The sequence below is a fragment of the Mixophyes fleayi genome, chromosome 4 (assembly GCF_038048845.1).
Source record: "Mixophyes fleayi isolate aMixFle1 chromosome 4, aMixFle1.hap1, whole genome shotgun sequence".
NCBI classification, from domain to species: Eukaryota; Metazoa; Chordata; class Amphibia; order Anura; family Limnodynastidae; genus Mixophyes; species Mixophyes fleayi.
In genome coordinates this window covers 250,015,397-250,032,069 of record NC_134405.1, presented here as the reverse complement: position 1 = coordinate 250,032,069, position 16,673 = coordinate 250,015,397, and the positions used below count along the sequence as shown (strand labels likewise).

Sequence of the window (16,673 nt, the reverse complement as noted above, 5' to 3'; positions counted from 1 at the left end):
TCCCAGGAACTGATGATGCTGTTCCACTATAGGAATATCTATGTTAGGTTATCCCCTTTCTGCACAGCCTTAAGGATTGAATTTACTGACTCCATACAAAAGTGCCTTGTTTGTACATATCTGTGTCCTGAGCCCTCCAAATTGTTTTTTTGGTGGGCTAGTGTACAATGTATGTTACATCCTGTCACCTGATATTAAAAATTATTATCTTGAAACGAAAAGTAACAATTCATTGAATAAATATGACTAGGGATTCTGCTAGACACACTTTACAAGAAGAATTGGCATGGATGTGAAGAGATCTGTATTTCAAACCCATGTAATATAAAACATGCCTAAATTGGATTAGTGGGACCAAACAAGGCAATTTGGTTACCAGACTTGCATATTCCTGGCTGGCCAAAAATGAGTATGCAGTTTCAATGTGGTCTTACCCAGGCTTGTGTTTCAAAAAAGAGTATTGAATAGAATGTTGGTTGGTAGGGGCAGATGAGATTACGCTTTTTCAACAGTGTGTAAAGACTGTTTTGCAAACCACCAGTTGCAGTGAAGAGGTTCAGTACTTGGATCCTACAAAAAGGTTTCCCCTGGAAAGCTCTCGAAACTCTGTACTGTAACCTCTTGCCAGAACATCAAACAGCCATAATCTTGAGTTATGAGTCCAGGCACCTTGAACTTCTGCCCTCCTACTGTAAATTCTGGAAGTTCCGGTGGTTCAAAGTCATTGAGAATAAGATTACCTTCTTTGCCCCTAGAGGAATGAAAAGTTGGTCTGGATACAATGCCCACAACCTGTCTTATACACTGTTTCTCAGGATAGCATTTTCTTGTCTCCATTAAAGCGCTGATGGTAAGATGATGTGGAAGCAGATCTTTTCATGTCCTGCTGCAGAAAGTGAGATTTACCACCTATCTTCGGAAGCATTAGCCAATAAATTTTTAACTGGCACCACCGCACTCCAAGTCATTTTATTGCCGACAAGCATTATTGGGAGAGTCCCAGACATTGAGCCGATGCTATTTTGGCTTCTTTGGCTTCTCCAGGTCCATTATGTATAATCAACTGTGTGGGAAAATCAGGTTAGGGGAGCCGTTTCCTGGGGTAAACGGCTGCACTTCCCATGTATCAGCCAAACAACATCACACTAGTTCAGTGCCTCTGTTCAAGTAGCTGTAGCTAGTTTTCATCATCATCATCATCATTTATTTATATAGCGCCAACATATTCCGTAGCGCTTTACAATTGGGGACAAACGTAATAAACTAATAAACAAACTGGGTAAAACAGACAAAGAGGTGAGAAGGCCCTGCTCGCAAGCTTACAATCTATGGGACAATGGGAGATTGACACATGAGGTTAAGTATACATTTTGCATCTTGGCCCAGCCAGACTGCAAAGGTAAGGTGACTCATAAGCTAAATGATCCTGTCACACAACAATGTTGGTGCGGGGATAGTTGTCTTGTGTGAAATTGTGGAACAGGCTAAAGGTAGTGAGGTTAAGATGGTGGTTGAGGAATATTATAAGCTTGTCTGAATAGGTAGGTTTTCAGAGAACGCTTGAAAGTTTGTAGAACAGAGGAGAGTCTTATTGTGCGAGGGAGAGAGTTCCATAGAGTGGGTGCAGCCCGAAAAAAGTCCTGTAACCGGGAATGGGAGGATGTAATGAGGGTGGATGAGAGACGCAGATCTTTTGCAGAACGGAGTTGCCGAGTTGGGAGATATTTTGAGACAAGAGAGGAGATGTATGTTGGTGCAGCTTTGTTGATGGCCTTGTAGGTTAGTAAAAGTATTTTATATTGGATTCGGTAGAAGACAGGCAGCCAGTGTAGAGACATACAGAGTGATTCAACAGAGGAATAGCTATTTGCAAGGAAAATCAGTCTTGCCGAAGCATGCAAAATAGATTTTAGGGGTTTGAGTCTGTTTTTGGGAAGACCAGTAAGGAGGGAATTGCAATAGTCAATGCGGGAGATGATAAGTGCATGAATTAAGGTTTTAGCAGTGTCTTGTGTGAGATATGTGCGGATTCTGGAAATGTTCTTTAGATGTATGTAACATGATTTAGATATAGAGTCAATGTGGGGAACAAAGGATAGGCGTGAATCAAGGATTACACCTAGGCAGCGAGCTTGTGGGGTGGGATTTATGGTCATGTTATCAACAGAGATAGAAATGTCAGATATGCTCTTGTTGGCGGGTGGGAATATTATTAACTCTGTTTTAGAAAGATTAAGTTTGAGTTGACGAGAGGACATCCAAGATGAAATGGCAGAAAGACAGTCAGTTACACGGGACAACACAGATGTCGAGATATCAGGAGAGGATAGATAGATTTGGGTATCATCCGCATAGAGATGATACTGAAAGCCAAAGGAACTTATTAGATTTCCAAGAGAAGCGGTATAGATAGAGAACAGCAGAGGACCTAGCACCGAGCCTTGTGGTACTCCAACTGATAGGGGAAGTGGAGCAGAGGTGGCTCCAGAGAAATTAACAGTGAAAGAGCGATTAGAGAGGCAAGATGAGAACCAGGATAGAACTGTGTCTGAAGACCTAGGGATTGCAGCGTTTGTATGAGAAGAGAGTGGTCAACGGTGTCAAATGCAGCCGAGAGATCAAGGAGAATTAGGAGAGAGTAATGGCGTTCAGTCTTAGCAGTGATCAGATCATTAACAACCTTGGTCAGCGCAGTCTCTGTGGAGTGTTGAGAACGAAAGCCAGACTGAAGAGGATCCAACAGGTTGTTTGCGGAAAGAAAGCGTGTGAGGCGAGTGTAGGCAAGTGTCTCTAGAAGCTTGGAGGGGCAAGGGAGCTGAGAGATGGGACGGTAATTTGAGAGAGAGTTTGGGTCGGAGTTTTGTTTTTTTAGAATAGGAGTAATCACTGCATGCTTGTATAGTGATGGAAAGATGCCAGTAGAGAGTGAGAGATTACAGATTTGAGTTAGAGGTGAAATGAGCACAGAAGACAGGGATCTACCAATTTACGAGGGAATAGGATCAAGAGGACAGGAGGTAGAGTAGGAAGATAAGAAGAGCGTAGAAATTTCCTCTTCATTTGTGGGGTCAAATGAAGAAAGGGTGTCAGAGGGTAGTGGGAAGGAAATGAGCTGATGGCTTGTTGAGGAAGAGGATACCATTTCTAGTTTTATTTAGATGCTACAAAAACAAACAAAACAAAAACAAAAGTCCTATCTCGCCCGGCTCTAACTAATCCAATAAGGAATACGTTCTCTAAAGTGGAGGGACCTAATGTCCCACAAACACACACACAAAATAACACAATTTACAGATAACAAACTGCAGTGTGTCTCAGCAGGCATCTTACCTGTTCCCATGGTAATGAAACAGCTGTATAGCTTTTCAACAGCACCTTACAGTTGTAACTCCTGATTAGCCAGCAACTGGCTAGCAGGTTGGAAGACCAGAAATGGGCCTTATGAAAGGAACCTGTCCTTCCCTCTCCATTCATAACCCCAGGGACTCTTACACCAGCTTTTTCTACAGCCAAAATTAATCCTTGGGAAGCTCTTTCCCAAGCACAAGCAATCTCCCTGGGGTTTTAAAGCACATAAGACAGAAACCTGTGGCATATATACATCTACCGTTTACCACTTTCCCAGTGCTTCTGTCATAACTTGTTGCAGACAAGTAGTTTACAATAGTAATAGGAAAAAATGAGAAATTGGCGTGACATCCCAGAAAATACAAGCTAGATCCCTTAGAAAAAAAATAAAAAAACTTCTATAGACTAACCTTTATCAGATGGTCAGAAATGAAAAAGATATGAGAGAAGGAGCCATGTTACATGCCTGGTTAGGTGTTTCCTTTTTCTATCTATCCTGCTGAGCAAGGACATAACCCATTCATGAGGGCTGTCAGATAGTCCAAGAAGGAAGGTTATATTTGCTTTGATTGTGGCCTGGTTCTGCTTATAAACCTGTTGCGTATGCTACAGATGCAGAGCTGGATGGATATTGAGATAGATATAATCCAGCATATGGGCTAAAATACAGTATTTATGGCCTGAAATTACTTCCACATTGCTTCAGGCCCACTTTCTCCCATAGAATGGTCTTTATCCAGAAAAAAAACATTGCAACAGACAATATTTTCACATTTACTTTCCTGCACATAATGCAAAGACGGAAAGAAAAAAAATGTTGAGATTAGAGTCCCATTAACTCTTCCCAAATTATTACAGTATATTTCTCAGCAATTTGCTCTGCTCACTACTCAGCACTAGTACCACTTTATCACACCTTCCAACCTCTTCTCCATAATTACAACTATATTTTCCCATTCAATATAATACTGTAATAAAAATGATTCATCTACAGCTTCAAACCTTCCTCAAACAACATTAAGAGAGAGAAGCAGACACAGTACACAATAACAAGTGCAGTGGCTTCTTAGTGGCTTCAGTAATATGAACACTTTTCTGATGAATTCCCACGTATCTAATCAGAGAAACTCACTGAGCAAGCACATTTTTCTGACAGATTTTTTTGCTGTGTCACAACTTTCACAATTCTCTCTGTTGTAAACCTTTATATTCCCAGTGGCGTTGTCTGAACACACAGACACATTGAATACGTATAAGCCAAAACGTTATATTCTCTTGTGTTTTATTCTCTTATGTGTTAATAGTAACTATAGCTTACCATAATTTCTCATTTTAGGACAAGAGGTACAGTATATGGCTTTCTAAAGGTATTGTTCAAGTCAGTGTACAACCCCTCTAAAAATACTATAAAATTGCAATTGAAGGCTTCAATTGAAAGCATGTCAGGTTAAGCTTGTCTAGAAGGTTCCAGAGAACGTCTGTGGTACAACTCCTTACACCAATATCAGCTCATAATGTAATATTGAACGCAAACTTCCTCCTTGCCACGACACATTACCACAGATTATATATACACTGAAATATTAAATGAAGCCATGTTTACAATTTGTATGCACACACATGTGTTTTGATAAATGTTCAGAAACTCACTGAATGCTTTAATTTGTAATAAATCATTAAATGGCTAAAGTTTCATGCAGTTTTTGTGTAATGTATATGTACTTTCAATGTGTTCTCATGTTTCATGACAATGTTCTCCCCAACAAAGCTTTTTAATTACACCAACGCACAGTGTAAACACATCAATAAGTTCACAATGCAGTTCCATAAAGAACAGAATGTTTAAACAGATAGAAAAAAGCATGAAAATACTACTTAATTTTACTAAAATCACACACTGAAACAGCCTGTATAATAAACGCAGTGAAATTCTATAATATGTAACTGACAACTATTTTTTTGCCTGTTATGTGTTTAACCACACAGTATACATCCTAAGTAAAGACCAGGATTGTGCATGTACCCTTAAACTTCACCAGCTCTTTGATGAATGGCAAGATGCTGAATGAAATGTGACAGGTTTTAACAGATATGAAGATATCAGTGACATAAACAAAGAACAAATGTATCTAAAATAAACACGAGGAAATGTGTGGTAAAGACATACCAAAAACGGAAAACTGAGTGATGAAAAGCATTTCAAGAAGTTTGGCTTTGTTGACCTATGGATTTGTTAGATGCAGGTTGCTGCATGCTAAGGTTGTAAACAACATAAATACCAAGTCAGCACAAGTGATAAACTAAAATGAATACAGAGATACATGTAGGTCTACAAGAGTGTTGTACTGAAGTCAGAGCAGTATAAATAACAATCATCACTGCATACACACCCCTTTCTGGTGTATACAGCCAACATGGCCTCAGCTCCTGCTCAGAGGCAGCCTAACGTAGCGGCTGACAGAACGGCTCTGCTGATTGGATAGAAGTGCTGCAGTAAGAGTTGCGATTTGTCAGTACAGTCAGTCACTCAGCTTTAGGATCCCGCCCCTTTTCCTCCCCGCAAAGCTACTGTGAGCGGACACAAACAATCTCCGACTCCATTCAATGTGAGGGTCGGGGGGGAGCGGAGAGACCCTCTGCCTCCCGCACCCCCTCTATCATCACCGCACAGTGAGAATGGGACCAGGATGAGGGGCTGCTGCTGGAGGATAAGGATGGTTATGTAAAATACAAGACTCCTCCCCTCAGTGCTCACACCCCCTGGACTTGCAGTACACAACAGAGCCCTCTACCCAGCAACACACCCCCTGCACAGCCATCACTGCATGTAAACAACAGGCCAGGTACCAACTCCAGCCAGTACAGGGGGGATCAGACCTAGTGCGAGTGCCTGATCACCCCATGGAGTGCACTAGGACACCATGCTAGTTATCCTTCTATACTAAACCTCAGCCCACACTTCTCTAGAACTTTCTCTTCTGAATTGGGCAGCACATCTCCCTCTTCTGGTCCAAGCACTGCACTCTCATATAGAGGTCATCACCCTGGAGTACTACAGGGCTGCACACCCCTGGCAGATGGAGGAATGTGGTCTTGTGTCACCCACACATACAGTCACTGGCAGCTTTCTCTCAATGGTGGACCACGCCTCCTACACCTGGTCTGTCTGCACCACACACCAAACCTGTTCTCCAGCTCAGGGTGACAGTGTTACATGAGCTGCTGAGGAGTCACACTGCTGCCACATGTGGCCCCTAGGAACTAGTACTGGCAGCTGCTGGGGTGCCAGCTGTACCCCTGAGGTAACCCTTGTACTGTAGCTTACTGTCCCTCCCCCTGACCCCATTCCGTGCACCCTGTGCCCCCTCACCTGTCGCCAGCGGCGGGTGGGTGGTGCTCGGTATGGCCTGTCAGTCGCCCCTCTGCCGCCGCTCATCCCCCCGAACGGTCTCCATGCTTTCTGCTTTGTTTTGTTTATTTCCTTCCTGACGGGTTCCCGGAAAGCGCGTGACTCTCCGCCCACGTGACAGGCCGGTGCACCAATCGGCGCCGCCTGGTACCCGAGTCAAGCCAATCAGACTGCGACGGTCAGGGGTGGAAATAAAATAGGTTTTTTTTTGTTTTTTTTTATTATTGAGGATGAATCCAGAGCAGGATGAGAGGGCAGCAGAGATACCTGGGCATCCTCACCATGGCCATCACCAATGCCTCTTACTGTGGGCACAGCCTCTTCTCACTACAGTGGCCCGCACCAAACAGCACTGTACTCATATCCCATATATTGCACCCTGTTAGCTGTCACCAACACGGGCTGAGAGGAAGATGTCAGATATCTATCGCAGCAAATAGTCCTGTGCTTAACTTAATATCAGTCCTAATATAATGTAAAGTGTCGACTTGGGCATGGAGTAATGTGTTTTATTTGCACAATAATAGATGGAATATGATACATATCTCAGAATTGCTAAATGATGAAGGGGGAATCCCTTGGTGGGAGGGGTTACTATTAATTTACATATTGCGAAGGGGGGGGGGGTTACACTTTGAGAAAGCCTGTTTGCAGTTAGGTATTTCTCTATTATAGTTTAGTTTTTGGAATTTTCAATTCTGTAATTTTTTATCAGATGAAAACATTGGGAATGCACGTTGGTTTATTTTAAAAACATGCTGTGCATTGAATCATCATCATCAGTTATTTATGCTAGTATTTCAGCTAGTCATATGACTTGTTATTTTATTAGTGCAGTAGATATGAGTAAAATTTTGAAAACTCTTCCATGTAATATTTGCCTTATTCAGCATTTGGGCGCAGAATCCCCCCTATCATTTTTGTTTCTCTCAGAATTCCTCCAAACATTTGTGTTCTGCCTGAACTTCTTCCTTATTATATCCCAAACACACCGCAGAGAAAAATTAGTTGACACCATCTTCAACCCAGCTATGTGAAATTTACAGAAACAATGTGAAATGGTGAATCAAAAGTAGAACTGAAAGATTGTATTGTTGGACCTTCACACCTCTCCAAAATTAAATTTACAAGAAATTCCGGGGCAACTTTACTCATCTCTACTGTGCCCCAAATAAATGTCTTTTTGGTGTATTATTATTATTGTTGTTTTTCATTTATATATCATATTTGCCTACTTTTAGTTGGCACCCTCCGGCAGATGCTGGATAGGGGGGCGTGGAGAGAGCGGCGGGGCACGGTCAATGTGTCATTTTAGCCCCGCTACCTGCAACAGAATCGTCATTTTTGTCATGGGGGTATGGGGCCAAAATGACGCCATTCACCGCAAATCGCGTCACCAATCCTGCCCTCTTCAGTAGGGCAGGATGCGGGAGAATTGCCTGCTCTCCCGGGAGACCTACCCCAAATTCGGGAGTCTCCCGAACATTCCGGGAGAGTTGACAAGTATTCTATATATTATAGTATCTTGGCAGCAGCATTCAATGACAAAAGCACCATCCAGTTATATATTAACGCCCACACTTACCATCAACCTTTGTGAATCATGTTGCAAAAGCACCAGAGAAGAATCAGCTGGTGGGTCATGACCATAGCAGGGAGTTTGTCACGGGTCCCTCTGCCACTCTGCAGGTAGGGGAAGTCTCATTGGTTCAGGAGATGGAATTCCGAAATTTGTAGGGGAGCATCTGGGATTTTTCGGGACCAGGAGCGGATCTAGATTTATCCGTCGGGGTGTGCGCCGTCATTGTCATCATTGAGCCCCTCCCCCCTTTTTTATAACCTAACATAGCTGTGGTGGGCTGCATGTGTCTAGTGGCCGAGAGGCAAGCAGAGAATGCTGCCCGGCTGCTCCAATTGTGTTTAAATCACAATCGCAGTGTCTGTGCTGGATTCTCTGCCTGCCTCTCACCCACAAAGTACAGTTACACAGTGAGATGCCGCAAGCAGCTCACCACAGCCATGTTATGTAAACTTTGTTATATTTGTATAGGAAAAAGAAATGAGATATAGCTATGATGAGAATTAATCAATAAATAAAATAACATAAGGAAAGAGAGAAATGAGAATATAATAAAAACAATGAAAGAATGGCGATATTCATATGTGAAATTATTCAAGTTGGTTTTGACACAGCCTGTATTGTGGTTAAGGTGAGAAGGTTTATTGGTTGTCCCACGAAAAAGGTGGGACTGTATAGTTACATACCTCCCAACTGTCCTGATCAGGACATCTTAGTCCCGCAAGTGGGAAATTTGGGAGGTATGTCTTATTCACTGCTGCTCTACATGGCACAGCAGCTATGAATGGCAATGAAGATGTTTGGAGGTGAGAAGAGTATAGGGCAGCCTAGCATTGCAAAACTGGAAGGCACAGCCCCATAGATGTGGCTGCGCCCCATTGTGACATAGCCACGCCCCCTGTTCCAATGCCTGATACCCAAATGTTGCCAGGTATGCAGTTATATTTAGGTGGTTATTTTGCACTTGGCCTGGGCTGCGGTCCTGAAGGGAATTTGTGAGACGGAGGGGCAGATAGCTTCCTTGTCTAAGGTCCTGCATATTGAAACATACTAGAATTAATATGAGTGTTATGTTTAAAGTTGTATCTCCTAACTTCTCCTAATGGCCAAATTAAGTGTCCAATAGAAAGTGTGCTCCAAAGGAGTTTGTTAAAGCCAGATCAATCAGAGACACCAGTCATAAAGAAATCAGAAACCATAGCCCATCTTAAAGCTACAACTTCAGTCCCACCCTACTCTCCTGTAACACTGGAAGAAAGGTTTTGAATAGGGATCATCAACATTTATTTATATAGCGCCAGCAGATTCCGTAGCGCTTTAAAGATGGGATCGAACAGTAATAAAACAATACTGGGTAATACATACATAGAGAGAGAGGTAAGAGGGCCCTGCTCGCAAGCTTACAATCTATGGGACAATGGTTTGATACACAAGGGTAAGTCCTGCATCATATTGCATATTTCTCCAGCTAGAATGCAAAGTTTAAATAGTATTTAGTGGGCTGTGTGCTCAGTCACACAACTATGTTGGTTAGAGGGTTGTTGTCTTGTGTTAGCTGTGTAGAGGGTGGTAATAGGGTAACCTAGGGAGATTAAGAGACTGGTTGAGAAATATTTTACGCTTGTCTGAAGAGGTGGGCTATCAGAGAATGCTTGAAGGTTTGAAGACTTTTAAGGTTTTTTTTTAAATATATTTAGAAATAATAAAACAATATCTCTTGTTATCAGATGTCTGACCAGATACCAGGATGCCAGTGTTATGTTCCATTTCTCTGTTTTAATCCCCTTTCATTTCTGTCCTGTAAACATTTACTTATTCTACTATTTTATAATATTGTTGTATAGGCACAGTAATTACATTACATCAGAATAAATAAATATATTTAATCACGTCTGTCTTTGAGCTCTAATTTATAACCTATGCTAATAAGTAGCCTTGCTCTCAAGCTTAAATCTTAAATTTTGTGATTCATTTTACTAAACGTGTGGTTTATAGAAGTAATTCGGTTTGCAATTAGAAGCGACCTTCATCTCCCTAGGATATTATCATATAACAAAATGGCAGTGACAGGGAGTTAGAAGAGTGGTGTGTAGAAGTAGAGGGTATATTTAGATATTGGTCACATTTGTGCCCCATACATAAACAGGAAAATACATAGGTGTACATCAGTAGCATTTGCATCAGCTTTACATCAGGAGTAACAAGTATACCTCAGACTTGCCAACTCTCCCGAAATATCCGGGAGACTCCCGCATTTTGCGAGAGTCTCCCGGGCTCCCGGGCGAGTGTGGCAATCCCCCGCATCTGGATAATTCTGCCCACTTCCTAGTGAAGTGGGCAGAATTAAGTCCCAAACGCCGCGATTCCCGGTGAATCGCGGCGTTTGGCCCCGCCCCCCGCTGTCAAATGACGCATTTTGCGTCATCACGTCATGGGGACAGGTCCAAAATGACGTCACTTGGAGCCCCCCCCCCCCCCCCCCCGTCACGCCCACCTCCTCTGCAGGCTCCCGGATTTCACCAACAGAAAGTTGGTAAGTATGGTATACCTATGCCCCCCCCCCCCCCCCCCCGGTAGCATAGAGATAGCGCACGATGTGGCTTGACAGTGTTAGTAGTAAATGCAAAAACTGCATTATCCTATTTGTGCACATAAAATAATGTAATGAAGTGTCATATACAGAAGCAAGAATATTGTCTTGACACTATTAATAAATGCAAAACTGGCATGTTTTATATAAAACATAATTAAATACAAAAATCTGTTGTTTTTCCCTTTAAAAAATCAAATGGAAATGTCAAGTAATGCCAATAGATGGCTGTCATGATATGAGATAATATAGCAGTCATCCTAATGATTTAAGTACTATCAGCTAGAGGGCACCTTCTGCAATCAGCCAATCCGAAGTGGCCAGCTTGTTGTGCAGATTGTCGTCATCACATCTCATTGCACCAGCCCTCCAGCACCCACAAGAGATATCTTGCACCACCTTCGGTCCCCCGTCCGCATCTCCAAGTGTAAGGAGACATAAGTGTGAGATGCATCAAAATCTTCATACATACATACGCATATGCATTTTTGGTGCGCATGCAGAACGGAAAGGTTTATTTTATACAAAAAAAAACTATGTACACCCAAATCTACATGAGCTCCTTGGTGCACTGCTGGGAAGTGACAGGCATCTAAACCCAGTTTTTATACACTGAGTGACCAGTTTATTTGCTACATATTGCAAATAGGTAGGTTTCTGCTCATTTGTCCTCAGAACAGCTTGACGTTTGTAGAGCACAGACTGAAAATGTTGTCATATGTTCTCAACAAGAATGCTTGCCCATGTCAACTCCAATGTCTCACACTGATGTTACAACTCTGTTGTTTGTACCTAGCAGCAGTGCCTCATACCACCAGAGGTGCTGCTGTTCTGTTCCTGAACTCTTCTACTTGCCTGAAGAAGTTAATCTCCTTGCATAATGCCTGATTAGAACTGCACCTGTCGCACTGCTTTTGGTACCTGCCTCTAGCTGTGCTCTGTGCAGTTCATCCGTTTGTTCCTGGCTGCTGCTAACCTGCTCCTGTGCTATTTCATATATACCTGCTGGACTGAACTTCTGTGTATGACCCCTGCCTGTACCTTGGACCTTGCCTGCTTGCCTGAGACCCCGAATCGTTTGCCTGTACCTTGGAGCACGCTGTTTTGCCTGTTGCCCTGACCTTTTGGACAGACTTCTGAACCTCGCTAATTTGCTTGATCTCTGCATGGCTATTTGGATTTGTTTGTCTGATCACGGCTTTATCCCTGGACTCTGTCTGCTTTCCTGGACAGCCTTGTGCCTTCTGGACTGGGGTAAAACTTATAATACCTGTTCCTGCCATTTTTACTATACAGTCTCCTTGGAAACCTGTTCTTATCAGTGGATCTGAGTAATCTTTGTTTGTGTATTTACCTGAATAAAGACACTTTGCTTTACACTTCTGTTGCTCTTCATGAATACACTGGGATTCATAATAACTGAGGGTGAAAATTAACTCAGTTCAAAACTCTGTTCTGAATAGCTGGTTCTACCTCCTCCCACAACGGTTTCATTGAATCGAGATTGCCTGGAGAGAACTCTGCATTAAGTTGAATTCAAATACTTATTTCTAGGACTATTGCAGGACTTTCCTAGCCTTGTGGTATGGAGAACTATCCAGCTGAAATAGCCCGTAAGGGCAATGATGATTGGATATTCAATTGATTCAAACCTTGCCCTTTACATAACTTTATACAGCATATGATGGGTTTACTGATGGAGTAATCAATTACATGGGTCAGGCAGGTACAACTAATAAAGTGGTGACACTTTTTGTGTGGGCAATCTAACTTTGCCTGCTTGTGTTGCCCATGGCCTTATGCTTGGAATATGGCAGCAATTAAATATGTCTGGGATTGGGCCATATTTGCTATAGAGCTACATAAAATATCTTTCTGCTATGGCTAGATGAAATAGAGCAATGTTGTTCTCATCTGTATAGAAGTTAGTAAACTAATAATACGTCGTTAGTGCGTGGAGTAGAAGTTCATTGTACAAGAAGTCAATGGTGCACTATAAATTACAGGAACTATGACGGCTTGGTCAACATGTTCAGTTTAGAATAACAATCTGGTTGTAATGCTTGGTAGTGTGGTGTACCAGATCTACTGTTTTTGCTTGTTTTTTGAAAAGGACACATCTTTATATAACATATGGCGCCTAGCCTCTTACCTGGACAGTAGATGACCCTCTTTTCTTCGCTATGGCTTACCTCAGAAGAAATGCTGCTTCCCAGTGCCAACAGTAAACAAAATTTACTTACCGGTAAATGTCTTTTTCTGAGTCCATAGGGGACACTGGAAATCTTGACAATGGGGATGTTCAAGAGCAACCCTACTGGGAGGAAGAGCCCTGGAACCCCTGCAATACTGATCGATCAAACTGAGAGTCAGAGGCCGATATAGTATCAAATTTGTATAACCGCAGAAAATTATGTTGACCCGACCAAGTGGCTACTCTACATAATTTCTCAATAGAAACCCCTCTAGCAGCTGCCCAAGAATGGCCTATAGATTGAGTGGAATGAGCAGCAGTAGATGGCGGAGGATTCCTAAATGAATCCACACAAGCCTGATGGATAGTAAGACGTATCCATCGTGCCAAGGTCTGCTTAGAAGCAGGCCACCCTGGCTGTGCTGAATCATATAATACAAACAGTGCATATGTCTTGCGGATTGATCCCGTTCTTTTCAAATATATTCTTAGTGCCTTAACCACATCCAGAGAACGGACTGATGGAGAATTATCCTCCAGGATGGGAACCATTATCGGCTGGTTAATGTGGAAAGCTGATACAACCTTTGGAAGAAATCCCAGCTTTGTTCTTAATTCTGCTCTGTTATTAAAAACCACTAGATACGGAGATTTACATGACAGGGCACTGAGATCTGATACACGCCTAGCCGAGGCCAAGGACAATAATATGACCACCTTCCATGAAAGATATTTCATTTCCGTTAATTCCAAAGGCTCAAACAGGGAGGACTGAAGAAAAGATAACACCAACTCCAAATCCCATGGCATAGTTGGTGCAACAAACAGGGGTTGCAATCTCAAGACCCCCTGTAAAAGGTTTGTAACTCCGGGAGGATAGCCAGTTTTCGCTGAAAAAATATAGATAAAGGCTGATACCTGTACCTTCAGGGATCCTAATCTTAAACCTGCCTCAAAACTTGCCTGTAAAGACAAGAGAACTCTGGATGTTTTGAAGGCTGAGGTAGATACCTTACGACCCTCGCAACATTTAATGTATGATTTGCAAATTTTGTGGTAATGCTTCGATGTGACCTCTTTTCTTGCAGCAATCATAGTTGTAATAACTGTAGAAGGAAAACCTCAGCGCCTTAGGATTGCCCTTTCAGTAGCCATGCCGTCAAATGCAAGCACTGTAAATCTGGATGAACCAGTGGTCCCTGCAGAAGGTCTCTTCTTAGCGTCAGGGGCCAAGGGTCATCCAGAAGAAGGTACTGAATTACAGAATACCACACTTTCCGGGCCCAATCTGGCGCTATCAGGAGAATCTTTACCCCTGACCTCCTGATTCTCTTAAGAAGTCAAGGAAGCATGGGGAAAGGAGGGAACACATACCCGTTCTGGAAGTTCCATGGGGCTGTCCACGCATCTACCGCCACTGCCCCTGAATCCCTTGTCCGAGCACAATACAGTGGAAGTTTGTAATTGTGTCTTGACGCCATTAGGTCTATTTGTGGCAGACCCCATCTGCTTACTAGAGCCTGAAACCCTTCGGGGTATAATTCCCATTCCCCTTGCAGAATGTCCTGGTGACTTAAAAAGTCTGCCTCCCAGTTTTCTATCCCTGATATAAACATGGCTGATATCACCTGGGCATGATTCTCTGCCCATCGCAGAATGTGACTTACTTCGTTCATTGCACTTCTGTTGCGGGTTCCACCCTGGCTATTTATATATGCGACTGCAGTCGCATTGTCTGACTGCAGTTGAATAGCCTTTCTCTGGAGACGCGACTGTGCTCTTTGCAGAGCATAAAATATTGCTCTGAGTTCCAGAGAATTTATTTATAGAATTGTCAATTGCCATGACCAGCGACCCTGGAAGATGTGACCTAGAGTCACTGCTCCCCAACCTCTCTTGCTCGCATCTGTGGTCAAGAGGGTCCAGTTTGATACACTAAAAATCCTGCCACTCAGAAGATGGCTTGACTTTAGCCACCACGTTAGGGACAACCTTGTCTTTGGGGCCAAGGTTACTAACTGTTGTAGAAACAGATGAGATCCTGTCCACTGACTTAATAAGTCCAACTGCATGGTCCGGAAGTGGAACCTTCCGTAAGGTATGGCCTCTAATGTGGCCACCACCCTCCCTAGCAGGCGTGTACATGTGTGGACCGATACCCTGCGGAGTTTTAATATTTCCCCTATTATGCTTCTGGACAGTGTCCAAAATCATCCTTAGAAACTTTAATCTCTGGGAAGGAATCAATCTTGATTTTTCGAAATTGACCATCCATCCGTGTTTTAGTAACATCTGATGAGTTAGGGAAATATTTCTAAGCAAAATCTCCTGACTGGGAGCCTTTATAAGGAGATCATCCAGGTTTGGGGTGATCATAACCCCTTGAATATGAAGCAATGCCATCATTTCTGCCATTATTTTGGTAAAAACTCTGGGAGCAGAGGACAGGCCAAAGGGAATGGCCTGGAACTGATAATTGCTGTCTTGTATCGCAAATCTGAGGTAGCTTTGGTGAGGCGGCCAAATAGGGACATGTAGATATGCATCCTTTTTATCTAGGGATACCATAAACTCCCCCTCCTCCAGGCTTACAATTACAGACCGAATGGACTCCATTCTGAATCTGATTATTTTTAGAAAAGCATTCAAATTCTTTAAATTGAGGATTTGCCTGACCGACCCATTTGGTTTGGGTACCAGGAAAAGGCTTTGAGTAATCCGGTACTGGTATTATCACACCTGAGTCCAGAAATTGCCGAATAGACCTTTGAAGGAGTAGGCACCTTTCTGTGGAAATTGTCAGCCTGGTTGAGAAAAACCGTCAGTGAGGAATTTCTCGGAACTCTATCTTGTATCCATGGGTGACGAGGCTCGTCACCCATGCATCTGAGCAGATCTCTCTCCAAATCTGAGAAAAATCCCGAAGGCGACCCCCTACTCTGGGATCCCCCAGGTAGGATTGAAGACAGTCATGCAGAGGGCTTAGTACTAGATCTACTCTTCTGCAAGGAGGATGCGGCAGCATAGCGACCTCTGTCCCTGAATTCCCTAGAGGACATGGTAGCTCCTCTGGATCTTCCCCTGTACTTGGTGGAAGTCCGAAAGGACCGAAAAGATTGTGCAGCATAGCTTTTGCGTGGGTTAGGAGCAGCTGAAGGCAGAAAAGAGGATCTTCCCCCCCCGTAACCTGGGAAATCCATCTATCTAACTCTTACCCAAACAACATCTTTCCGTTGTAAGGTAGAGCTTCTATTCCTCTGTTAGAACCCCCATCAGCCTGCCATTGTCTGAGCCAGAGATTCCTGCAGCCCGCCACTGCCATTGCAGATACGCAGGATCTGACCATGCCCACGTCTCTAGCTGCTTCACCTAAATAGGAGGCAGCTTCAGTAATATGGTCTGTTAACCTTACTAAATCTTCAAACTCTGCTCCCTCAGCTATACCAGTCCTGAGCTGAGAAGCCCATTCCATCACAACCTTGTTGACCCATACCCTAGCCATAATAGGCCGCAATTGTATTCCACCTCCAACATATATATTTTTAAGAATGGA

The 16,673-nt window shown here is 43.0% G+C and overlaps 1 protein-coding gene across 1 annotated transcript in view; it reads right to left on the bottom strand.

Moving 5' to 3' along the window:
- CREBRF (CREB3 regulatory factor) overlaps nucleotides 1-6,840 on the bottom strand; it is a 41,768-nt gene extending 34,928 nt beyond the window's left edge. Inside the window, exon 1 of the mRNA XM_075209633.1 lies at nucleotides 6,719-6,840. Within this exon, the coding sequence (XP_075065734.1) occupies nucleotides 6,719-6,784 (66 nt within the window). The 5' untranslated portion in view covers nucleotides 6,785-6,840. The remainder of the gene's footprint in view (nucleotides 1-6,718) is intronic.
- Between the last annotated feature and the right edge of the window lie 9,833 nt (nucleotides 6,841-16,673).